General features: G+C 37.5%; 2 protein-coding genes across 3 annotated transcripts; both read right to left on the bottom strand.

Moving 5' to 3' along the window:
* Positions 1-411: 411 nt before the first annotated feature.
* mrpl48 (mitochondrial ribosomal protein L48) lies at positions 412-6377 on the bottom strand. 2 transcript variants are annotated; one of them, XM_028564271.1, is made up of 8 exons: positions 6156-6377; positions 5044-5102; positions 4443-4474; positions 4184-4263; positions 3119-3288; positions 2112-2214; positions 1937-2026; positions 412-767 (listed from the first exon to the last, which is right to left on the bottom strand). In XM_028564271.1, exons 1-8 carry the CDS (start codon positions 6174-6176, stop codon positions 690-692), a joined length of 633 nt encoding a protein of 210 aa, XP_028420072.1. In that variant the 5' UTR covers positions 6177-6377; the 3' UTR covers positions 412-689. The 2 variants fall into 2 exon arrangements, with proteins under 2 accessions (XP_028420072.1, XP_028420073.1); XM_028564272.1 differs by having other exon boundaries at positions 5044-5096.
* A 498-nt stretch (positions 6378-6875) lies between these two features.
* zgc:92594 (E3 ubiquitin/ISG15 ligase TRIM25) lies at positions 6876-16054 on the bottom strand. The gene is made up of 8 exons (XM_028564708.1): positions 15645-16054; positions 13717-14372; positions 13149-13257; positions 11831-11926; positions 9690-9923; positions 9211-9233; positions 8721-8869; positions 6876-8299 (listed from the first exon to the last, which is right to left on the bottom strand). Exons 2-8 carry the CDS (start codon positions 14352-14354, stop codon positions 8016-8018), a joined length of 1533 nt encoding a protein of 510 aa, XP_028420509.1. The 5' UTR covers positions 14355-14372; positions 15645-16054; the 3' UTR covers positions 6876-8015.
* Positions 16055-26226: the final 10172 nt, after the last annotated feature.

Genomic DNA, 26226 nt, shown 5'->3' with positions numbered 1-26226 from the left:
ATATTTTCTTTTTTTTTAAATATGTTACAAAAACATATGTTACACCAGTTACTTTTCATTTTTGGTCCCATCTTTCTCAGACTGCATATAAAACCCTACAGCGAGTTATCTAAAAAGCGACAGGAGGTAAAGTAGGTCGTCCCTTAAACAGATGAACTGTAAAGTACGACGGCATATCAGGGCCATTGCAGGGAAAAAAGGATATAAGAGGGTAATATTCAAAGAAAAAACTCAGAATTTCTGAGATTTAAGTCATAAATTTAGTAGAAGAAAACTTGGATATTGTCTGAAATGAAAGCGGCAAATTAATGAAAAAACAAACAAAAAAACTATGGAAAAATACATACAAATTTACAAGAAAAAGATTGGATATTCTCTGAATTATTCTTTTTTTAACAATGCCAGCGTCTGTTGAGGTAGGAACACATTTTTTTATTTTTGTACAAACATTTACTCTCAAGGAACAGAATTGAAGCACTTAATATGACAACGCCTTAAGTTGGGGGAAAAAGGCAGTTTTTTATTTTGCAGAGGTCACAAAAGAATGTCAAATGTGTACCGTTACATTTAAATGCAAATGATCACCTTTAACGGCATTCAGTAAGGAAATGCCAGGAAATAAATAAATTGAACAGGTAAACGAGGTGTAGCGTGTCACATAGATTTCAAACTCGTGAAGGTCACAGGTCCTAATGGCTCATCTGAGCGATGAGCCCCTCCAGCTCTGGACGGCCCTTGAACCGAGCCTGGAAATCATCCTCGGTGTGCTGAGAGACAAACAGGGAGGGGAGAGGTTACTTAGGTGTTCAAATACAGGAGGTTGCTTGTGGTCAAAATGGCCTTTTTGCTGACCACTAAAGGGCTTGCATAATCAATAGGTGTTTAATTTGGGGTCTTATTCATATACACCGTATGGCTAAAAATATGTGGACACACCTGACTTTGCATACTTTAGGTTTGTTTGTCCATGGTTTGTGCTTAGCCTCTTTGCTCCAATTAAAGGACAAATCCGGCGCAAAATGAACCTAGGGGTTAATAACACGTGTACCGAGTCGACTGTTCTCTGGGATATGTTTTCATGCTGATTAAATGTGACCAGTTTTATCGCTAACCGCTAATTAGCTTATAACGCTAGTCGTGGGGACACGCAAAAGTAAAAAGAAATCGCTATTTCTATACCACTAAAAAGGCTCAAAATAGCACCACACTTCCACGGTAGCATAATGAGGGTCCCTACATGTAAACAGAAGCATTGAGAACTTTGTAAGTGTACAGTCGAACGACGAACGCTGTGCAACCAGTAACCAGTAATATAGCTCAAGCGCGTCATTCGACTGATCGTGTTTTCCCAAGACGCTCGCATGGATACATGAACAGTACAGTCTTTATAAACTATCTTTTTAATAAACTGTCTGTTTAAAAAACAGCGATTTCTTTTTACTTTTGCGTGCCCCGACGAGTAGCATTATAAGCTAATTAGCGGTTTGCGCTAAAACTGGTCACAATCGATTAGCATGAAAACAGATCCCAGAGAACGGTCGACTCGGTACACATGTGTTATTAACCGCTAGGTTCATTTTGCGCCGGATTTGTCCTTTAAAGGATAGGTTTACAGTTTTTCCAGTCTATCTTGAAACAATAGTCAGGTGGCCATATGAACAATGAAACAGGTTGAGCGCTGAAGTCATTCCTTCTGTACAACGTAAATGTCAAAATCACAACATATGGGTGTAATGTCTTGAATGTCCACATACATTTGGCCAGTTAGTGTTATGTAACTAACTGACCAACAACCTAAGTCAACATGAACCTAAATTCCAACGCAGGTTAACAGGAAAAACTAAATCAAGGGATATCCAAAACTATTTACATACGTCTGACTTTCCACATCTTTTCCAGGATTGTGCTTCAGTGTAATGTGCCAGCGCTAACTCACCTCCTTCACAGAGAGCTCAACTCCCTCCGGTTGATTCTTCAAAAGAACGTCCATGAAAACGGGACACACCGCGGTGTCCAGACGGCTCAACTAGATAAAACGGACAAACAAAACGCTTCAGCTGTCAGGTCTTCAGACAAAGCGGGCAGCGACCGATCCAGAGGGAAACATTTACCTGGACGACTCGCTCATGAGTCTTCAGGACGGCATCAACATACATCTTGGTGCCTTGCTCTTGCATTAGCATGACCTCTGTGCTCTTGGTTGGCAAAGCATAGCTGCAGGTAAAAAAAAACAAAAAGACAACAGAAAACAATAATTTAAAGATTTTGGAATTCCATTTGTATATTGAAGTATTGTACAATGATATGCATCTATGGACTTTTTCTTTTTAAAATTGGAAACGTACTATTTATTTTTTTCATTATAAATAAATGCCTCAACAAACCCACAGTTATAGAACAGGGTCTTTCTTGTCAGCCTGCTTTGTACCATATGAAGTAACCAATTCCATAACTGAGCTACACATATCTTCCAGTTTTACCTTCTGACATCACTGGTAACAACAACAAGAAGAAAAAACAACAATAGCTAACATATACAGTTAAGGCTATGTTCACACGCGGCTTTTTTTAAGCTGCCAGCGTCTGTTTTACACAATCATATGGAGTAAACCGTTGTTTTTTAAAGTCCGGAGCGTTTTTTCAACGCCACAGCCGACTTTATTTTTCTGTAGCTCGGAGCATCTTTTTGAAGTTGAAAAAGGTTTTCTGAAGAAAACCACCCGAAAAAAAATGCTTTCTCGACAGCCAACCAATAACAAGTAGTCGTTTTCTTAACAAGAAAAAATGGAGTCAGAGCACAGCGAGCTACATTATATGACGGCTGGGGGAACTCACTTCGTTTTATCTAACGCTAGTAGCACCGCTCCCTCTCTCTGTTCTTTCTCGAGCTCGCTCAACCGCTTTGTTTTATCTAACGATAGCATTAGCACCGCTCCCCATAGCACTTTAGGATACTGTCGCAGTAGCTGTTGTTATAGCAACATAAGCTGCTCATAGCTGCTTTTTGGAACCAAAACGCTGCCAGGTGTTTGTTTTTTTTACAAAAACTACAATTGCGCCCTTTTCTTGGCAAAAACAGACGGCAAGTGTGAACATTATGGATTCTAAATATCCTCACCTTTCTGCCACTTTGATGCTGAGCCGGTTGCAGAGGTTGTGGATGTACTGGGAGTAATGCTCCACCACCGTCATGTCGTAACCCGACACTTTCACATTCAGAGTCCCATATGCTGTATCTGTCTCAGCCATGATCGCTTTCATCTGGTGTTTGTCTTTCTTTTTCCTCGGCTAAAAAAACAACAGAAACAAAACTTGACACTACAAAGGACACTTACAGTGTTCATTTTCTATCATTTTCTATCCCTTTGCCCATATTAGACGTACTGTAAGGCTGACACTTTTTAGTTTGTAGGAATATAGGAATAAATTAAATACTTAAACTAGAATGACCTGTTCAAATTCAAAATTGACAGTCTATATAAGCGCAACAGATCTGAGAACATCTGAAGTAGTTTGCCTTGTGGTCCAGTAGAGTGTGCTCTTGAAATGTAATATCAATATGTCCTATTGGTCTACCAGTAAACGAAGCTAATAAATACATTTGCTAACTGGGCTGTTTAATTAATTAATTTAAACAAATTGTGTGTTAGTTTGAATTTGTTCAAACCTGACTTGCTGAATCAGTGACAGCTCTATTGTAGCTTTGACACATTTTTAACCCTTCAGCAACCCAGAGCCTATAAAAAAAAGTGGCCGTTTGTTGATTTTTATGATGACGTAGCATTCATCATCAGCAAGGAATGAAATGAGACAATCCAATTATTCTATTCATGTTTCCTCGCATAAGACATTTCTAAAATAGCCACAAACGAAGCCCTTATATATAACGTTACACTTGTTTGTAACAAACATCTAATAATTAACCAAATATATGTAGTCTCAAATATTAAAAATGGTTTGTTTGTGTCGGCATCGGTTGATTCGTGAACACAAGACGTGTTGTACATGTTTCTTGTATTGTAATGGGTGAATAAAATTAAATGAAGCTTGAATGTTGACTTTGCAAATGTGGTCAAAAAAAAGGCAAACAGCTATTAGAAGTTATCTTATTGCAGCCTTACATGGGATATCTGGCCTTTTGGTGGACGAATTCTCACAAAATATTTTTTTTTAAGAGTCTTACCGCTTCTTTAGGTAAAAGATGTCTCCACCTCCCAATCCCGTGGGTTGGCATGCTTTTGTATTGTCTTTCGCTTACAGAAGCTGTGGAAGAAAAGAAAAAAAATGTCTATTCAGGTACATATTCTTTGTACAAATAATACACGCCTTGTGCAACATAAATTTACCAGGCGAGAGTTGATCTGACAGCAGTAAAAACACAAATACAGTATTTTACATGTAAAGGACAAGTGTTTCATTCATAGTAGTCTTTAAATACTGACCCCAAACAGGATGTTGGATAGATGGTGTGGCCCTGTTAAAACAGCAGTACAAGTATTAGTCAGAAATAGTATTAAGAAGAGAGGATTCAAATCACCAAAGTCACTTTAGGACCACTTATTTTAGGAAAATAATAAATATTATAATATTATAACATTTTTCACGACTTACAAGTCTAAATAGTAGGAAACAAGTGCTGTTTATACACCTAAAATTTCCAGTGTAGTATACTTTCGGTCATCTTTTTTTGTATTATTTTTCCACCTCTCATATTGATAATTTACTGCCAATAAAGTGGTTAAGATAATTTGGCTAACTTTTGGACTTGTTTACAACCGACACACTTTTTTTGCAGTGTGGAACTAGCAGCAGTTACTTTGTTGCATAAAATGTTATCATAACTAACAGATTTTCTTTCCAAAAGTGTGAAAGAAATACCCAAGTTGTAATGAAATCTTTAAAGTTCAAAAAGTATACACTTTTTAAAGCTGAGGTTCTGTGGTTGTTGTTATGAAGGACTACAATGATCATATCTTTATGATATAGCCTTCAGTTAGGCCAACATGAGGTATGACAATTACAAAAAGCAATGCAAAGACTTACCGGCATAATGCAAGTGCTTGATTTAACACACATGCCTGCTGTGTGACAGACACCTGCAACTAGAAAAAAACAGAATAAGATCAGCCTAACAGAATAATGATGGTAATAATGATAATTCACAGACCACATTGAGAGAAGTTTTCCTGGGAATTACCCTCCGCCAAAGTAACTAATACCTTCCAGCCTACCTCCACACACAGAAGGGAAACTGTTAAACCTGGATAATCATGATTTCCTATCGGGGTTATTAGTTGGTTAAATTAAAGTTTTACACTTTTCTGTAGCCTGGGAAAACCCTGACGAACTTCCGGCAAATTTGACATTTGCCGTGTCTATGGTTTGGCCAAGAGCCCATTCAAGCCCAATTTCAATTTTTTCCAAATTGAGGCACCAATCACAACTCTTCTCTTAATACATCCATGACCGAAGCGCAGCAACCAGTTGATGCCGCGGTCGCTGCTACGTCACCCGGATCGTTGGTCTGATTGGTTGAAGGACTATTCAATTGCGCCCAGAGGCATTTGAGCGGCATCCGTTTTTGACGCCCCTTTGGAAATGGGCTGTGAATGAACTCTAGGTTACAACTGAGAAGGGTCTGGTGTCAACCAGGCTAACTTTTCTGTAAACCACAGTAAACTAACTGCGTGGCATGTCCATGGTGCACTCCTGTAAAAGGCAACGCAGATTCAAATGGGTTTTAGGGTATTAGAGAACACTACATCTATGTGTATCTAAGTGTGTTCTTCAAAGGTCGGTTTGAAAAAGAGTGCTGACGTGATTGACCAGCTAATTAATTTGAACCTCAAAAGGATTTTTGTTTTTGTTAATGATCATTTCTCGACTTGATAAATTAATTACCAAAACTAGTACCAGCTTTCCAGCGAAACGACTAACGTTAACTGCTTCTCTGTGTTTCATATCACTGAATATGAACTGTCTTTGTAGTTTTGTGGCTGTTGCTTGGACACAGGAGTGATTGGAAGACATCAACGTGACTTGGTGTTTGGCGGAACTTGTGATGAGCATGATTAATCGAATCTGCACAATCTGTAGCGATGACCTCTGTGGAGGAACTAAACATTAAGCGGATAGCAACAGCAAACACACTTTACCTTTCGAAAGACAGCATTCATAGTTCAACCTTTTTTCTGTGTTTAGCGGAAAACACGCTGGGTGTTGCGATGTAATTCGGCGAGTTAGCCTACATGTAATTATATTAAAAACAACCAAAACACATGCACTGACTGCCGCAACTAACACCGGAAGTTCTCACAGGAAAGTATTCCGTCCTATTTTGTGTCCGTGGTATGAACGCCCCCGAACAAACGTTCCGGGACGGGAATCACATTCGGTCTTTCTCCCAGTTTCTGTTAAATACGTTATGTACATATTAGGTGTGTTAAAATCTAGTGAATGTTTGATAAACTGGTTAAATGAATGCCGTTAAAATGAAGCTGCTGTTGGCCCATTGATGTGAAATGAAATGACAATTCCCTTTTAAAACCCATCTTTTATATATTAAAAGCCATTTATTGATGCATTTGTCTCACTATATTTTTTTATCTTAGATTTAATTTTGTAGTTTTATACGTCTGTCTTTTATTTATAATCATAAAATAATCATTATGTCACTTTTCTTGAATCATTGCCCATATCTGATTTCCTTTGAGCAATTTTAGTTAAAGAGGGAAAAGCAATTCAGTCTGATTATTTCATTTAGTTAACATATTTAAATCTATTTTTTTAGCCCTTCTCCTACCCTCCTGTAGATCCAATCAAACTGAAGTTAAATCATGTATTTGTCATATTTTCAAAAGGACAGCCAGGCACTGCACATTTCAACAACCTTTATTATTATGTATTCATATTTCAGTTTGGCCCCTCACAAAATCACTTATCAAAATAATAATCAACTTTTAACATTCAAATAGTTCAGGCCTAACGTAGCATTTTCTGTAGTAAAGTGCAAAATCCCTTTTTGCCTGAAACTAATATTTTGAGAATGTATACACCGTGCATAGGGGGAAAAAAAATTAAACAATGCATTAACTGCTTTTAAAGCACAATTATGAAAAGCAAAGTCATCCTAAAGCCTGTATGGACTGTTAACATTGCATTTTTTTCTAATGTCATGCCAAGCAAACAAAACTTTTTAAAAGTACACACACACCCACACACACACACACACACACACTCGCACTCGCTCTCTCTTTGGCTTGCAAAACTAGCAAGAATGAAATAAACAAATCAATACAATCCATTAACACAGGACTTATTCAAGTAAATTGTTAGTAGCCTTGCAGGTTTGCTCTCCTTCAGGTAAAATGTGTTAGCCGGTTTACATGGACACTTTTCAAAAGGCTTTCTATGGTGATGGAAAACTGGGAAACTCAAGGAATTCAAACATTTTCTTACCGACGCGTGGAAAATTTAAGAGATTATTTCAGAGGTTTTCAGAAGCGGTTATTTAAAAAAAAAGAAATTCAGGTGAACGGGTGAAAGTTCTCAAAACTAATTCGATCAAATCAACTCAATTCTATTTAGGCAAATTACTCATATGATGTAAAATTTTTTGTAAAGTGGTAAAAATCCAGACATGCAGAGATTTTGCGAAATTCCGTTTGAGGCGTTTTGAGTCCTTCCAGCCACATTCTGTCAATATACATTCACATGTGTGTTTACGCATAGAGCAATCATCTTCTACTATAAAGCACCTTAAGTTTAGCAGTGCGCGACACAGGTTTAGCATGAGATTCTCAGTGCACGGTTCATTTTAAATCCAGCTGAATCCAAGCTCCGATATCATCCAGTGTGTCATCTCAGAGCATTGTATGACGGTTTGAGGCAAAATGTGGTAACCGCTTGAGTCCTGAATTGTAATGTACATGGCACTCGGAGTTAGGAATCAAATCCAAAGTGCTTTAATAGGTGTAAAAATATATGTATCCAAATCCTGTCCTCTGTTAAACTCATCACTCTTCCTCGTCCTCCTCTTCTTCGTTCTCATCCTCTTCAACGTCTTCTTCCTCTTCACCCTCTTCCTCCTCCTCCTCTTCCTCCCCTGGGCTGTAAAGCTCACTCTGGTCAATTCCTTCCTCCTCGTCATCTTCCTCCTCCTCCTCATCATCCTCTTCCTCCCCCTCGCTCCTCATTTCCTCGACGCTGCTGTCGTCGTGGTCGTCGTCATCATCCACAGTCTCTTCCTCATTCTCCTCCTGGTCCTCCTCCTCCTCCTCCTCGTGATCCGACAGGTGACCTGGTGGGTGGATTCCAAAAAATAAATACATCTGTTTTAAAATACTGTTTTAGAGAGGTGTTGATGGTATTTCTATTACTGGTATTTTTTTCCACCCCATTTTATGAGGGTAGGCTAAAACACCCCTCTGTATAATGTAATAAAGTTAAACAGCACCACAAACTGCAGCCTCCAAAATTACTATAAATTTAAATCTTCACCTCACTGAAGCAGATTCAACAAAAACCTGAACATTATAACCTTCATGAAGGGAGCATTTTCTGCAGGACTGTTGTATTAGACTGCATTGATATTAGCTATTAGGTATATTTAAGTCCAGCAGGGCTGATATAACAAAAAGGACTGTATTTTGTCATAGCCAACAGCATTAAAAAGGACAAAGTGACATTAGAAAATGATTTAATGAATGAAAATTCCTTACACAGGGAATTAATGGCAGCAACAATGTGACACGGTAGTTCCTCATCAAGGAATTTTCTCATTTCTTCCTCCATCATCACTCCAAGAACCTCCGTCTCCATGTCGACGTATTCTGGGTAGAACATGTTTTTTCTTAGCTGCCTACGGCACCTAAAGGAAAACAATTAATCTGCAACTATTTGATAAATAGGTTAAGACATTTTTTTAAAAGCAAAACTGCCAACCATATGCCGGATAAAGCTTCTCCTATGTCAGGATTTGACTTTTATAGTCAAGATAAAAAGTATGATTAGTTTCGCTTTCATTTCTGATATGACAGGATGAATACTGTGGGCCTACATACAGTATCTTATTGAGATTATAAGTGCATGGTGGTTCTAGTTCTAGTGTTAATGGGGCACAATCAATCGAGAAAATAACCTGAAGATTAATTGATAATAAAAAAAGAATTGTTATTTGCAGCGATCAATGAAAATAAAAGCAGTACTTACTGTTTTCCTGTTGTCTTGTGTGCCTGAAAAAGGGACAAAATCAACAGATGTTAAAACACAAAACATATATACAGTAGATTTCCATAAACAGTGGAGGTAACTTATTGGTGCAGCCCGTGGCAAAGTGGCAAAACCTTTGGGAATATATTACAAAGGTAAACTTCAAAATAATGTGTTGTAATGTTTTTGTTATTACAAAGATTTAGCTGCCATAGTTTTTGTCACCGTTTGCTCTGAAGCTGAAGACATTCCTCCTAAATTAATTACAAAAACTCAAATATCTAAGAATTTTTCTCAGTTGATTCACACAAAGGACATGCATGGTCTAACTTATTAACTACAAATTACAAATCACAAGCAAGTTCTTTAACTGCTCAACATTTTTTAAGCTATGATTCTTTTGTGAAAAGGTTCGCAGTAATGTAAAACGTATGCGATTGGTGCTCAATGGGTCAAAAGTGTGGAGCGAGGCGTCTCACCTCGATAAAGCGGAAAGGGTCACTTTCCTGCATGAGGCTTTCGATGCCACAGCGGACCTCGTGGAGACGGACCTGGTCCTGGCAAATCCTGAAGATGTTCTTCTGAATCGCCGGCCCGTTGGTGTCACAATGAGTACGTGTGCATTCTCGCAATCTGGTGACAAATCGGAGTATTTTGGCCTTCATCTCCTCCCCCAGCCTGTTCAAGCACTGCTCAGAGTCGTCCATAAACTTCTAGATGGGGGAAGGGACGAGTAGGAGGAAAAGAGGACACAGGATGTGTCATACAGGAAATTAAGAGAAATCAAGTAACCATCACTGACTTAATGTAAATAAACAAGTTTTATGACTTTCATGTTGAATTTGTCAACTTGAAATGTACAAGTTTCATTTTCAGAATGTATTTTCTGTAGTTTGATGAAAATATACATGATATAGACTTGCTTTGTGTCATACATGTTAAGTTAGGTAATTGTTGTTTCTTCTCTTAGTAATAAAAATGAACCATGATGAACATAAGTGTCCACTTCCCTACTATTATATACACACTTGTATTTCAATCAAGTCTCTGTGTTCTGGTGCGAGACTGGCCCCAAGGCTTTTGCTGCAAACAAAGATCTGAGTCTTTGAACTGTACATTTTTTACTGCAAAGCAAACTTGACTATTATTGTTACCGATTATCTCGAGCACCGTAAACTTAGTTACACATTACAAAAACTCGTAGACTTAAATAAAACTTAGACTTAAATATAACAGCACTAAGATCAAACAGTTACTGTACGCCACGTATCTTAATGTTGCTGTCCATGGTGCTGAAATTTATATAATAAACAATCTTACTAGTTGAAAATGAAGAATACTTGAGAACATGTGTGCTTTGACATTTCTTCGTTTTCTAAAGGCAGACATGAAGCACAAACTACAAATTAGACTCAAATCAAGCAGGGGCAGTGCTTTCCTGAATAAGATCAATGTCAAGATGTCAGTCTGTCATCCAATTTACATTAGAGCTTCAAGGATTATATAAGTCATTGATTAGTCAAACGTAGGGCTTAGTGATTCATCAAATTCATATCACAATGTAATAGAACGCAATTTTCAAATTGCAAAAGCTGCGACTTCTTTTAAAGTGCTCATATTATAGATAGATGATAGATGGATAGAGCGTCACTTTGTAACACACGTTATAATGCTCGCCTAGCTGCTAGCATGGCACGCCCTCATACTCTGCTTCTGACTAGGTAGTGGTCCTTACCTAGGTACTGCACATGCGTGACTCCCAACAAAGATGGAACAGTACGACAAAAATATGGTGTTTTTTGATTAAACCATGTAAACCTATTCTGGTACAACCTCTTAATACAGTTATGAACCTGAAACTGAGCACAATATGAGCACTTCAACGCTTCACAATTTAACCAACCAAAAGGTCAGAAACACCTGGCCCTGTGGGCTTTAGGTGCCAGACGCTCCCCTACGATCCGTGGGACATATTGGAATGAGAGCAGATGAAGAAAACAACTTGTAAAATGCCACGCACAAGCTCTGATGCTCACTGTACTACTGTGTGAAAATGGCCAAGGCCGGGTTTAATTGCAATCCACATGTTCACACATTACATTGGTATAAGAGTAGCGTAATGTGTGCAAAACAAGTATGGTTGAGAGAGTGAGAGAGAGAGGCGGGCAGACACGTGTCAGCAAATTAGTGGTAAAGTTGTCAAGCGGTAGTGTATGTACAGTGTAGTTTTTTTCATCAAGACCCAGTAAAGTTCCTGTGTCTTGCTTCCCAAGTGCTGGGTGAAGTGAAGGGAGTTAGTGAGCGTCAACGTCCCGACCAGTCTGGAAGCTGAAGCAGGAACGGTTGACAACAAAGTTTTGAGTTATTTAAATATTTTAGAGTGGTAGAGCCATTAGTCAGTATGCATCTTGGTTTGTGTAATTTGTACTGTCACTGAAAGATAATCAAAAAGAGTCATATTTATTTTTTCAACAACAATAATAATAATAATAATAATAAAGAGGAAAGGAAGACGATAGACAAACAGACCAACTCTTACAGCCCTAATACAAATGGTCAAATATTCACCCGTTGTCAAATTTGTTAGCCCTGTTGAAATATAAAAGGTGTGCCTTCTTACCTTATTCTGTCTCTCTTTCTCTCTCTGCTCCTGGAGTTTTTTCTCTGCCATGCTGTACTTCCTTTCAACCCTGTACAGCTGCTTATCCAGCGTTCCCTGGTGAACATGAGAAGGCAAGTGGTAATGATATCACAATAGATTTGAAAATTTTAAGTATTCCCAGAACACAAATGTGTGAGTGTAGGGGTTGAAAGTGTGATTGATTACAACTGTGCCAATGACAAAAACTTGTTTCAATGCTGCTTGTAATGGCTTTCAAAAGTCAGGTTTCATGACAGATAGCTTTATTCATCCCTGAAGAGCAATTCAGTTTCTACAGTCCACCAAAACATACTGTATATACACACACACATTCATACTGCCAGTCATCAATGATAGAGGGAGCACAATGAAAGCATGTGGAAAAGTGTGAGATCCAGAAGTATACAACAAGTATTTGAAATAAGAACTGAATAAAGACGATAAAGACAGACAAAATTAAATAAAATTGAAACCCATTGAAATAGCTTGTCTCTAGATTTGGTTATTGTAAAAGGGAAATGAAAATATCAAAAACGCTGACTTTAGAACACTAGAGACATACCCTGTGGTTTGTTTATTCCACAAAAAAAAAAAAAAAAAAACACCTTTCATTATTGTATTAATTAAATCCATTTGGAAAGCCTACCGTTTTACTGTTGCAAATTAACATAATGTAATAAGAAAGGCATAAAAGGACAATGATTATGGATAAATTCTGTCTAATGTATAGAATATTTTGAATTAATAGGTTTTTGGACTGAATATCCAAAGCAATGAACTGGAAGCCCTTTCAATTTCACACTCTCTTTAGGTGAATGGAAGCACAGGAAGTGGATTCAACTCCCCCATAGAAAGACCCAAAAGTCATGTGACTTTTTCTTTCATTTACACACAGCCACACACAAACTCCCAACAACAACTCATTCATTAGGATTCCAGACTCATCACAAGACTTTGTGTGAGCCAAACAATCGGAAGGTGGTAAAACTGAATGGAGTAGGGTGCACAGAGAGACACAGAGCTCAGATTAATTTCAACATAATAATGCATTGATATTTACTAACCGCAAATATGACTACATGGGATGTTAAGGTGAGGTTCAAAAAAACCTTTTATAACCTACGTTACAATGGGACTGAAAATTCCTAGCTTTCTGAGGAATTTCCTATTTTAGGAGGTTTCCTATTTTATTTGCCATAATAATAATAATAATAATAATAATAATAATAATAATAATAATAATAATAATACACTTTTCTAACCCATGTAGAAACCATTTTTAATATAAAAGGTGTACCTTGAGATCTTTCATTGTGTTTTTTAGGGTCTTAATTGTGTGTCCCGAGTGTCCTCCTTCTATGGTGCAGGCGTTGCAAACGCACATCTTGTCATCCATGCAGTAATATCTGGAGTTATATACCAAATAAAAACAGAATTAAGATAAACCTGGTAAATGACAGATCTTCTTGAAATACAATATAACACTTGCTTATGAAGTGGCACTCTAATACAACCACTGCTAAAAAAATATGGAGTGGAAAAAGGATATTCTAGGTTAACGTGAAAAAAAGTGTGTTATGTTTGGTTTTGTACAAGTTACTGAAAAAGAATAAAAGTGTGCAAAAGAATTAATAGAGCAGCCCTGGTATAAAAAACCAAATCTGTGCATCCCTAGGTAATATCAAACAGCTGACTATTACTTTCTGAGAATATTGTTTCATTCAGACAGTTATTTTTTGGCCAAATAAGTGGATGATTGATGATTGGTCACAGTGGCATTGAGAAAAAACTATTTTCACTCCATGATGAAATGCCCACCGTTACTAAATATAACAACACAATATACGAGTGCACATGCCTCTCACCTGTATATCTCATCATGATCCGGGCACTTCCTCTTCCAAAAGTCGTTCATCGGTTCAGTCAGTGGATGCTCGCGGAACGCCGGCAGTTCAAGATGTGGCTTGACATGCTCCTGGCACATTGACACCTCACACTTCAGGCACGTCTTGACTGCAAACATTGACTCAGCAGCAGCAGCGACTTCCTGTTTGTCACCCTCTTCCTGAGAAACAGAAGCAGCAGAAGACCCTTCTCCCACAGCACTGACGCCTGATGCCTCTGCGGATACTGAGGGGCAGTAGTCACATGGAACAGCAAACAGACTCCTGGCTTGCTGCGCTGACAGAGAAGACGACAGCAATTCCCTGGATTTTAAAGCTGTAGCAGCTGCAGTAGTAGATCTACGTCGGTGACGGTAGTCGTCAGCAATATTGGCTAGTTTGAAGTTTTTCTGAAAGTTGATGCCACACCGGTGGCTTTCGCGGCACTCCGGGCAGCGGAAGCGGCCGCGATCTGCTTGCCGCTTTAGGCGATCCAGGCAGGTCTTACAGAAGTTGTGGCCGCAAGGAAGCAAGTGGGGGTCGCGGTACAAGTCTAGGCACACTGGGCAGGTGAGCTCCTCTTGCAAGACGCTGGAATGCTCTGACTGGGCTGAGGCCATGATGTCAGTATTCAAACTCTAAGGTCAGAGAGGTGAGACAAGTGGAGTTGGTGAGAAAGGATGGAAAGAAGTGGAAAAAGTGGATGAGGTAGTGGTGGGGATTGGAGATAAGATGGTGAAAGGTGAAAAGAGGCAAGAGAGGGATGAAGGTGGGTAGATAATTGGAGAAATAGAGAGCAGAACAGGTGGAGAGGGAGAGGGAAGGGAGGATACTTGTTGAATCAATTAACTGATTATACATAACACTGCTTTCAAATAATAGATTGATTTTTCAATAAAAAAATGACAAAACCATTCACTGGTCCCAGTCTATGAAACTGGAATATCTGTTGCTTTTCTCTGTCATGAGATAGTATACTGAATATATTTGGACTAATGGCTGGAAAAAACAAGAAACTTCACCCTGGGAAAGTATAAGTTATGTTTTGTATAAACCACTTTGAATTGCCTTGTTGCTGAAATGTGCTATACAAATATAGCTGCATTGCCTACAATCAGAACTATTTATTGACTTTTTACAGACAAAATAATTATTAATCGGGAAAATAATCTCCAAAATACACAATAAAAAGCAATCGGAGAGGTCTTTAGTAGAGCATTGTGGATTTTTTTTTTAAATGCATTTACCCATCAAATCTTTTTTCCTGCATGATGTTTAATAAAATGATCAAATTTAAAGTAGAACACACTGTAACTTTAGGCCTTGATAAAATCTCCAAAAACAGGTCAGTTTAAACGGTCTGTTTAAAGGCTATGACCTTAAGATAACGTGGAAAACTGCCAATCGGCTTGTAGTTGTTAAATACGAGACAAAATGTGGTTTCCCAGTTTGTCAGCAGTTGTTTCCAGTGCTCCACCGGTCATCTTAATAACACAGGCCTGTGAAGCTGCTCTGAAAACGGTTCTATATCGTATGTGCTCCGCAATCTAACGTTCTTCGCTTTTGGTTTAACGTTACTCCATGCAAGGAACCTTAAAATGAATTTCTATTTCCCTTAAGTGCCTGGTTTACTCTCTGGTTCCGCTTCATTCAACGTTAACGTTACTCACAGAACTGGAGTTACATCCAGGTGCCATTTACCCAATAATCAAAACTACTGTTTATTAAGCATGTTTTTCCTAGTGCTAGCTACATTAGCTACGTTAACAGTAGATTAGCTAAGGGGTCAACCAACAATTAGCTAACATGCCTCCCTCTTAGATAACGTTAACGTTAAACCAATCTCTTCCTGGCTTAGTTGCTGTGTTGAGCTAAAGCAAACCACGACAGACAATGCTAACGTTACTTACCTTGATAATGTCACGTTAGGTCCTTATAGGTTATCTTCGTACAAAGCCGAAACACAGATGTCCATGTACAAGCTGTCTGTATCACAAACGATGAGGCTAACGTATCAAATCTCGAAGCCGCAGTGCACCTGTCTTGCTGGGGCTAACGTTAATGACATGTTAACGTTACGACCCGTTAGCGTTGCTGTTTTTGTTCCCACAAACAGTACGGCTTGTTTTAGGGAGTCCGAGGAAACATTCCAGTCACCGGGCATTTAGTTTCTCATCTGGACTGTTCGGCATTTGACACAGAAGGACGAGTCGACACACACCTGTGCAACAGACAAACATTTAACGGCTAACTGAAACTAAAGCAGGTTTATGCGGGGGAAATGCTGCCTTCAGGGGCTCCTCGGAAATTCTGAATTTACACTATATTCACCGTAAATGGTTGACCACTGAGGGCGCTGTTACACTTTCTAGCATGGACAGTAAGCTTTCTAGTTGTTGTTGTAAACATTGACATATGTAAACTGTTGTCATTCATATTATTCAGTGGTGGAAGAAGCAGAAGTATCCATTACTTACGGTGGCCCTGAGGTCTAAAGCACAAATTATGAAACACATTAGTTTTCTATTTTGTCAATTTGCTAATAACATGTTGTGTATTTGGTTTTGTTGGGTTTTATTATATTTTGGCTAATATCGTCACCTTCCTAAAATAATGGCCTAATAAATTTTTTGACAAAAAATATTTTCTTGCCTAAATCATCTCCTCATGGTGCTGGCCACCTCTGGTATACCTTTAGTATAATGGCTTATGTCATGAGTGTGACTTAGGTCGTCTTATTTTGCCTATGTCAAAAGACAATGTGACTTAGGCAATTTTACAAGCTTTTTCAAAATAGCAGCCGCTTCAAGAAGAACAAAAATCTACCACTCTATCACTGAAGTTATTTCCATGATTCAGGGCTCGTCCCCAATTGTTAAGTGACAAGGTTTCTGTGCATGTAAAGTAAACACACTGATTGTTGACAGAGTTGTAGGTTTAAAATTGCCTAAGTCACAAAGGCATTTATTCCTCTTATGTTGCATAATCGACAGACATTGTTATTAGTAGGCTATGTCAAAAGTCATCTATTGTCATAACATTTTCGAGTGAAATTATTAATTAACAATTAAGTATTTGGTTCAGTTTTTTGTGTTTTTTTTTGTGTAATAAAAAATTACTTTATTACTTAAAGGGGAACGACACCTAAATTAAGAATTCCAATATGTTATTTTGATGGCCTAGGAAAGTTTATTCAAAAGCCAGAAACTAGATACAAATCTGGAGCTGCTCTATAGACAATGGATGCGAAATGATTTTGTGGACCCATAGAACTGTTTGTTTTATTTTTTACACCCAAATGACCTTTATTCTAAAGTGTAGTATTCTAAATTTCAGTGAACTTCCATGGTTTAAAAACTCACATTGCAAGTTCAATTTTATTCCCAAAACAACTGCAAACATTTTTTCAAATGACCTTTTTTACAACATGTTCCTTTTTTAAAAACATTGATTTAAGTTTGTATACACATATGCATATTAAAAGAACAGGAATACAAGCAACAACTCATAAAATATCATAAAACTGTCAAAGTCTAATGCAAACCAATACAATGCATTTCAATTTTATATTGGAAAAGTACATTTAAAAAAGAACAAAAAAAATGATAATGCTTTTCATATTAGTTTTTCTTCATTACATCAGACTGAATGTTAAATATCTTAATATGTTACATAAATATGTTAAATGTATTTTTTTATATGTTTTCTTTTATACACCCATAAACCAAACCTAACAGTTATTTTTCATGATTAAATGTGTCTTTCTGTCCCAAAGGGAGTTATTTTTAGCTGGCAAGGTGGCTCTATGAAAGTGATGACCTGTCGGTCAGTCCACCGCTTCGCTTCAGACAGTAATATCTAAGTAACTATTGAATGGGTTGCCATAACATTTTGTACAGACATTGATTTTGTAATAATATGAGTAATATTTAATTTATTTGCCAAGTTCATTTACACATACGAGGAATGTATTCTCTCTCTCTGCATTTAAGCCATCCTTACTCATTAGGAGCAGTCAGTAAGTTTAGCCATAGTCTGGCGCCCGGGGACCAACTCCAGTTGTAATGTCAGTGCCTATGTCAAGGACAGTGGCATAAGTTCCCTAGCATGTATGTATTTTAATCCCAAAGTGTTCATTGTCAGTTACTCTGCAGACATGTACTACAGTAAGGAGTTGAAGACGACAGGACCCTGAATTGTGAAGCCAAGATAGAAAAGCTTTGGGCTCAACACTGGAGCTTCAGGTTGTTTAACCTCTGTTGTAGCCATTATTTTCTTCCCTCCAACACAAAGAAACACTTGCTCTTTTCTATGCTCCTGTGGCATATTGGGAGAGTGGCAAAGCTCTCCGTGGATTGGGAGAAGCATGTCTTGGATTTCTGGGACTCGCCACACATCCCCATTGATCCACATTTCATTGATACGCCTCCATTTCTTCTTAGTTCTTTTATCATGATCATCAGCTAGCTCAGCATCCACCTTTTTTCCCACGATTGCATCCAACCTTGATTTGTGAATCCATTTGCTCAGTCCAGAGCCCGTCCCCAGAAAAAACAGAGGCAAAAGGTACCTGCCTCGAAGGTATTTGGCATACTCAGCTCTCTCAAATGCTTTCTCCATGAATGTGACATACTGTTGCAGGTCAGGCTCAAACATGAGGTCAAGGGATAGCTGTGCAGGCTCTCCTCTTGTTTCTTGTTCCTCATTGCTGTCCTCATCCTCCGAGGTTTTGTCTTCTGACTCGTCATCCTCTGTGGCGGTTTGTTCCACTTCTTCATCATCATCTTCTTGCACCACCCGAGGCTCTTCCTCAGGCCAAAACAACAACAGAACCAAAAGGTAAAACTCAGGGCTTCTACGCCCCACTTCTGTGCCCAAGAATCTGTAAATTATTGCTTGGAGTTCTTTCACTGGAGTGTGCTGCAAAGAGTTATGCGTCTTGTTGCTCAAGATGATGTTGGAGAGGATGTACCTCTCAGCTTCTTCGACATCGTCAACATTTGCCTCGTATATGGTTTTCAAATGATCTTGGATTGCCTCTAAATCAGACACTGTTTCCTCGGCCTCCTCAAACCCAGCACGTCTTCCTTTTGATGTGAAAAGGCCGTGATTCAGACAATCTAGAAGGCCTGGAAAGCTGGTGGATTTAGCTGCTGTTTTTGTTGTGTACATTTCGTAACAAAGTACAACATCCTTCCAAAAGTAATACGGCTCTAAGGATGTCATGTCAGGCTTGGAGTAGGCCAGGTACCATTCAAAAAAGTCAAACTTGGCTTCAACCTTGGCTTCAACTTCCCATTTTAACTTTTGAATGAAACTTCTGCGTGCCTGTGAAGGATGAGATCGTACCTTATTTAGTTTCTCAAAGGCTGTCTTTGCCACTTGAATAAAGCCAAAGAGGCCTCTGTTGTTGAAATAATTTGAAATGCTTACAGTACAAGCTGTGTCCTTCATTTCTGGGCCCTCTTCTTTGTCAGCTTTCCTCTCCACATCTTTAAAGGCTTTGAAGGCATCTTCCACCATGTGCAAGATGTCCTTCAGTCCCTTGGCTTCTCTCACCAAACGGTTCTTGTATACCTGCCCAAGAGTGTCAGCTACATAAGAGTTGTTTGGAGCTCTTTTAATGGCTTCCTTTGCCCATTCTTGAGCTTTTTTATAGTCAGGTTTCCCTTTTCTGATGTAATAAAGACGGGAAATGTTTTGGGGAAAAATTGGGTTCTGTTTTAATTTATGTGATGCAGTTTTCAAGACAGACACGGCGTTGTAAAAATTCTCTTTCTCTTGTATATCTTTAATCAACCTGGAAAACTTATCTTTACCATTTTCTCCCAATTCTCTCTTTGTCAGCAACTCTTTGATGAACTGGAGTATATGTGGTTGGGGCTGATCTCCACAAAGTGAGAACATAAATGTATTCGCTATAGCACTCCTGGATTTCCCTAAGGAAGCTAGTAGATTCACAGCACTCTGTGCAACCACTGTGTCAATCATACATCTGTGTTCAGGGTTTGGACTGGATGTGTTGATAAAACACGTAAAAGGCTCCATTCTTTCTTCAAAGGGGGGGCCTCCATGGATGGGATCAGGTGGTCCAAGGATCTTCTGACACTCAGGCATCAGAAGGTAGGCCTCAGGAATGTACGCGTTTAGCAGTGCCAAAAAAGAGAATAATTGTGTGCTGGTGGAATTTGGGTTTTGTTGCACATATTGTGAGAGGCGTAGGGTCATATCAATCTGTTCCTCCAGTGTCAACTCCATGACGGTACCCTTAGACTTCAAGATGAAGATGAAAGTTTTGTTTTTTCTCGGTTCAGCTTCAAAAAGGTAGTTCAGCAGTATTTAAATACCTGAAGAGGTGATAACAACAGAACTCATGTGAATTATTTAGCTTTACCACTTTCTAATACTTTTTAAGACACTTAAACCACCTCGCTGGAGGCTGGGCTTTATGGATGGCAATGGCGGTCGATCAGGTGGTCCATCACTTTGTTCTAGACTGAAATGTCTCAACAACTATTGAATGGATTTCCACAACATTTGGTACAGATATCCATGGTGCCCGGAGGATGAATCTTAATGACCTTTGTGATCCTTATGCTTTTTTCTAGCGCCCTAATCAGGTAAACATCAGTTAATTTGCCCCAGTCTTGCATTTCTCAGCATTGCTTAAATGATTTATTAACAGTTTGCTGTCCACTTCTGTGACCCGTAATTATATTATAAACATTTGTAACTGTAAAATATATGGTTAATTCCCCTTTCTTAATGACTTAACATTTATTGCAGATTTGCTGGCTTATTAGAAAGTGAGCATGAGTATATATTTATGATTTGCATATTAATAATATTATACAACTTGGTTTGATATAAATATATATATATATATATATATATATATATATATATATATATATATATATGATATGATGTAGCCGAATTTCAGGTGAGATGTTTGGCTTTTTGCAGATTCCTGATGACATAAAACACACAGACTACTTTTCAAAACTAATCAGAAACCATTGCAGGAATAATAATAAAATGTAAAAATAAAAATAAAAAACAATTTTAAAAAGTAACTTTCAAAAGTTTCACTTTGGAAAGGGTTGTGAAATTATTGTTACTATATACAATCATAATTCACTTAAGTAAGAGGAATGTTTAAGCAGCAGCATGATTATAATAAAGGTGACGAAAGATTAATAATAGTAAGCTTCAGCTAACAGCACACATCTTCACAATTATTGTTTGTACTGATTATATTCAAAATGTAATAAAAGAAACAAAGAATGGAAAATTCAACAACAAATGTTTACGCAATTCCTGTTACCTGTTTGAGTTCCAGCAGAGGTAAGGTGGACTAAAGAGGCTGAGGATGTTATTTATAAACAGCTTTAAGCCACGCCTTCTGCATATTGTTCATTCTTGTGTCTTGGATAAGGCGTGCTTCATTGTGTTGAATATAATTTCTCCTTGGTGATGAGTAATGATACATTCCATAGCTCATGCTTGAGACAAGACTATAAGATGCCTCCTAACTTTCAAGTTCTGTTTTCCCAGAAATGAAAATGAAGTCCTTTAGCACAGTCATTGCACTGGTGATAAGAAATGCTCTGATTTCCTGTAAACGTCTGTAAGCCTACTGTACATTACTTTATATGGTTAACCTCTCTATCAAAATAAAACAGCTTCACTATTAATAGTTTCAGTGTGTAACTTTTTGATATTAATGAACGTCCGTTACATTCAAGCCATTGCCAAATGAGTTGCTACAAAGCTAATTAAGACTATCAGCTCCACACAACTCTCTCTGTATTTCTCAGTATGGCTATGTTCAAAAAATGGTGTCGTCCGGCAGCTTTCGAGCACAGAAACTTGAGTGAAGTAAATGACCTCTTCTGAAGAGTCCATCATGTTTTTTTAATCCTCTGTGTTCATTAAAAACACAGAATATCTTTAACAATATATAGTAGATAGATCTCAGCCTATAAGTTCCTCCATACATCTACAGTGCAAATTCCTTCTAAATCTCAAAAGGGTAACACAGGCAGAAACATACTTTCTTTTATTCACATAGGCAACAAGCAAGACCATTAGACAGTTAAACATTATTAAAGCTGCACTCATCAATATTTTCATATTAACAATGGAATAAATCCCTATGTGTAATGTTCGCTCATAATGAAAAGTCCACTTAGAATTATTACGTGACTGCAGTTCTGCTCAGCTCTATGAAGCGTTTTGGCATCTTTCAGTTCATTGTTTTGTTTTTAGGACCCGTAATTTTGTTTCACTTTTTTCATCAATGTTGTTTCCAGTTGTTTTTAGTGAAAAACACCAAAGTACACTACAGACCTTATAGACTTATGCATTTAATTATCAAATAAAGTATATGCTTAACACAAATACAACAAAATACACATACTTAAAAACACTTGCTTATCACATAGTACACAACACATGACTTCATCTGCATTAAAAATAAAAATAGAATGATGTATCATAAGCTTCAGGATATGAATGCAATGAAAGACATGTAGAAAATCTGGTTGCAATGTTTATTGAGTGAAAAAGAAGAATAATTACTGTTATTCAAGGATTAACTTGTGGTTGTGGTTTATTGCATCAGGTGAGTTTACTCAGGTAAACTTACGCACACACGTGTTTGGTTTCATTGTCTTTTCTTCTCTGTGATGAAAGATTTGTACATTTTTGTCTGCCCGCCAGCAGATTTTGACGTCAGGCACACCCTGTATTTCCTGCCATGCCTGAAACTGAATGCAGATATGAAAATCTTTCTAACTATAGACTCAATCTCTCTTCCTCTTTCATTTAACCTCTGTGTGTTTGTCTCTGTCTCTCTAATCTGTTTCAGCAGTGAATCACTCTGTAGGAAGACTCAAATTGACAGTCAGAACTTATTTTCTCTTTCAACAGTGCCCTTGTCTTTTACCTCTAACATAGAACCCCAATGTTTTGTATTAAACTAAGAAGATACATTGTGTTAATTAAGGAGCTTTAGAAGTGGTGGTACATTATAATTCTTTTTAACCTTTGTACAGAGACCTGACCCTGTCAAAATCTTGCCTTAAGTCCCGGGACAGCCATCAAAGGCATCAGGACAATACCTGCAGTTTAAGTATTAATAAATCCGTTCAACACCAAATACAGGATTTTGTGATTCGGTAGATGTTTTAATGCAGAATGTTCTCTACTTTTTCAGCTCATGACCACAAAAAGACACACTTTATAGCCACGTATTAACATATGTTCTTATTTCAAGTAATTTTCAACAACTCCAAGGACCCAATCACACTAAATCTCCTCCAAATGTATTTGGTAACACTTTTATTTTTATTCCCCCATATTTATAATTCATAAAGCAAGCGTAAGCACTTTTAAACACAAATATAACTTCTGTTAAGCAGCTGTAACTGTTGTATTAACAGAAAATGAATGATGGCAATGTAATACAGTTGTAATCCAGTAAATTATGCCTGTATTATATTCACTAATATACTATATTTATTTAGTATATTTATTGATGAAGTATTTATTTACTACCCCTCTCCATGATAACTGCCACTGATTAGGCCACAAGATATGGCCACAAGCTCCAAAAGATATGTAGTAAGTGGACCTCGACTTCAAACTACACTTACAGATTTAAAACAAAGAAAAATATCCAGCAACAAGCAGTGAAAATTAAAAATGTTTTTTTTTTTAAGTTATAAATGTACCTCTAGCCTTACACTGTATGAGGATGTGAAAGTGAAATGATCCATACTGTATGCAAACCCAAGAAGGTGTGTGATGATGTATTCAACATGTATTTGACTGCATGTGTAATGTAAAGAATTTACACAATTGCTGGCAGGATAGTATGTGGCAAAGTCATCAGGTTAAACTCTCATATCTGTAGTCAAATAAATCAAACAGAGATCAAGCATAAGCGACAATTAAAACATAATGTTAATAGTAATAGCACATAAAATCATATATTAATGCATAATTAAAGGTTTTGTTTGAGCATTTTCTTTAATAACACATGGTTTTTGGTTGACATTCTGGCATCAAAACATGGGTAATCACAATAAGTCACAATTCATAAACATGAATATGACCTAAAGGCTATCCGAGTCTGCCATTTGGTCATTGTATTAAAAACTCAACAAGAACAGAAAACATCTCATCTCCAATCACTGATCAAAGTTGGACAGTCGTAACAAAATCAAAGAAAGTGTACAATTATGCAACAGGTATCAAGCAACCGATACATTCACTCACATGCATTGAGCAAAATGCAAAATAAAAGCACAGACTTGATCTCATGTTCTTAAATACCACTTCAATTTGAGCTATAAAGTCAGGTAAATTATTTATTTAAAGGATACATTCACCAATTATTATGAAGCAGGACAATATGAATAAGTACACAGAATATTTACTAATATATACCAAAGTTAGATATGGTATTAAAATGATCACTCTCAATTCTTCAACAGTAAAACTGAACTTACTTAACATATGGTTACCTCTGCTTTACAATTAGCATCCTGTAATGAGAAAAAAAAAAAGGTTTTTAGAATATTATTTACTTAATTGAGCACATAAAACGCCCAAGAGAATTTGACTAATACTAAAATATTGACTTACTTTGCCCAAATATGGACTTTATGTCTCCTCTTCAAAATCACTTATGTTTTATTTAAATTCATGTTTTTTAAATGTTTTCCTCAGTCATCATCTGTTTCTTGAAGGCTTTTAAAAAATCTAACTAACTAATGAATATTTGCCTTTTTTCTGCTAGCTATTTGAAAAGACTAAAGTCTAAATGTGCTATAAATCACTGGAGGCTGGCTGTTCATATGTCTGGTTGTTCATATGTCATATTTTGAGTAATTAAGTTAAACCCAAATCATCCTCTCATCAAGGAACCCCATGTGTTTGATTGTGGTCCAGTTCCTTAAAGGAACAGTACGACATTTTAGGACATACACTTTCAGTTATGATAAGAGAGAAGATTTATACTGCTCTTGTGTCTGTATGCTAAATATGAAACCAGCAGATGGTTAGCTTAGTTATCTTAATTTAGCACAAAGATTGTAAAGGGGAAACACCTAGTTGGCTCTGTCTGAAGGTAACAAAATCCACCAATAGGCACCTCTAAAGTTAAAGCTATAGTGCATAGTTTCTGTCGCCCCTATGAGGAATTCTAAGTAAAGACAACAACACTGTCGGCGCGTCCACATGATACAAGCCCTACGTGATCGCGCACCGGACGAGTTGTGTGGAGCTGATAGTCTTAATTAGCTTTGTAGCAACTCATTTGGCAATGGCTTGAATGTAACGGGCGTTCATTAATATCAAAAGGTTACGCACTAAAGCTTTAACTCATTAACATGTTATATCTCCTTTGTTTAATCCATACAAAACAACCATTCACTGTTTTATGGGGTATTATGCATAGGACTATTTTCTGGCACTGAGCAGTTGCCAGGCAACCAGCAGAAATTTTAGGACGTAACTGTTCCCTGACTCTTAGGTTTTTTTGCATGGATTAAACAAATGAGACTCAGTTTATCAGAATCAGTGAGCTTGAGCTACAGGGGTGTTGGTAGGAGCTTACTTTTAGACAGTCAGGCTAGCTGTTTCCCCTGGTTTACAGTCTTTGTGCTAAGCTATTTTAATAAGCTGCAGGTTTTCTCTGAGAAAGAAAGCACAAAGTCCATTTCCCAAAACGTCCGACCATTCCTTTAAGTGTTTAAAGAGGTTTTTTACCTGTTTTGTACGATGATCCCAAATGACTGCTGATAGTCAAATACTATAGCTGAAAGGTGTCTGTGGTCGAGCATGTCTCTTAAGATCAGGAGGCTACACTCACCTGGCTTCTTGGCGGCCTCCAGCTGCTCTTGACGTTGGAAGACATGTCCACTTTGGTCACTTTGCCAGCTGAGATTGAAATCAGTCATCTTTTGTCTCAGGCTTGTATCCAACTGAGGGCAAACACCAAGTGTTACAAATAAAAAAATCCAACTGAACACTACCTGCCAATCTGTGTAACATTTATGCATCTGTAAATCATTGAAGTTTTGAAATGCTAATAAAATATGAATAAATCTGTGTTTCTTGCATGCAGCATACAGAACATATACACATATTTAGTATTACTTCATCAATTATATATATATATATATATATATATATATATATATATATATATATATATATATTTTTTTTTTACCTTTTTCAGGAGTGCATCACGGACTATGGAGTTAGTGAGGTCCACTTCAGAGCGTATCGTAATCCTTATTACCATCCTCTTTAGTTTGAGACCTGCAGCATCCCAACACAGAATCATATTGTTAGTGATCATTGTCAGGCAGTGGGCTTCGCCTTTAAAGGCTACTTATTTATGTACATTGTTGGAACCTTTTTCAGCCTACAAGAAAGCTCTGCAGATATAACCAAGTACTTTCACCTCATAAAACATGT

This window comes from Perca flavescens, chromosome 19 (genome assembly GCF_004354835.1).
Source record: "Perca flavescens isolate YP-PL-M2 chromosome 19, PFLA_1.0, whole genome shotgun sequence".
NCBI classification, from domain to species: Eukaryota; Metazoa; Chordata; class Actinopteri; order Perciformes; family Percidae; genus Perca; species Perca flavescens.
Note: the sequence above shows the minus strand (reverse complement) of the source record. Positions and strands in the feature narration are given on the sequence as shown.

Bases quoted from the DNA above. Each gene is read 5' to 3' on its own strand.
- zgc:92594 (XM_028564708.1), bottom strand. From the start codon at position 14,354: ATGGCCTCAGCCCAGTCAGAGCATTCCAGCGTCTTGCAAGAGGAGCTC. The intron at 9,924-11,830 runs GTAAGAAGGCAC...TCCCCCATCTAG, and splicing joins AGAAAGAGAGACAGAATAAG to AAGTTTATGGACGACTCTGA. The intron at 8,870-9,210 runs GTAAGTACTGCT...GTTTTCCTTTAG, and splicing joins CACAAGACAACAGGAAAACA to GTGCCGTAGGCAGCTAAGAA.
- mrpl48 (XM_028564271.1), bottom strand. From the start codon at position 6,176: ATGAATGCTGTCTTTCGAAAG. The intron at 5,103-6,155 runs GTAAAGTGTGTT...GTTTTTTTCTAG, and splicing joins TGAATGCTGTCTTTCGAAAG to TTGCAGGTGTCTGTCACACA. The intron at 2,027-2,111 runs GTAAATGTTTCC...CGTTTTATCTAG, and splicing joins CTCATGAGCGAGTCGTCCAG to TTGAGCCGTCTGGACACCGC.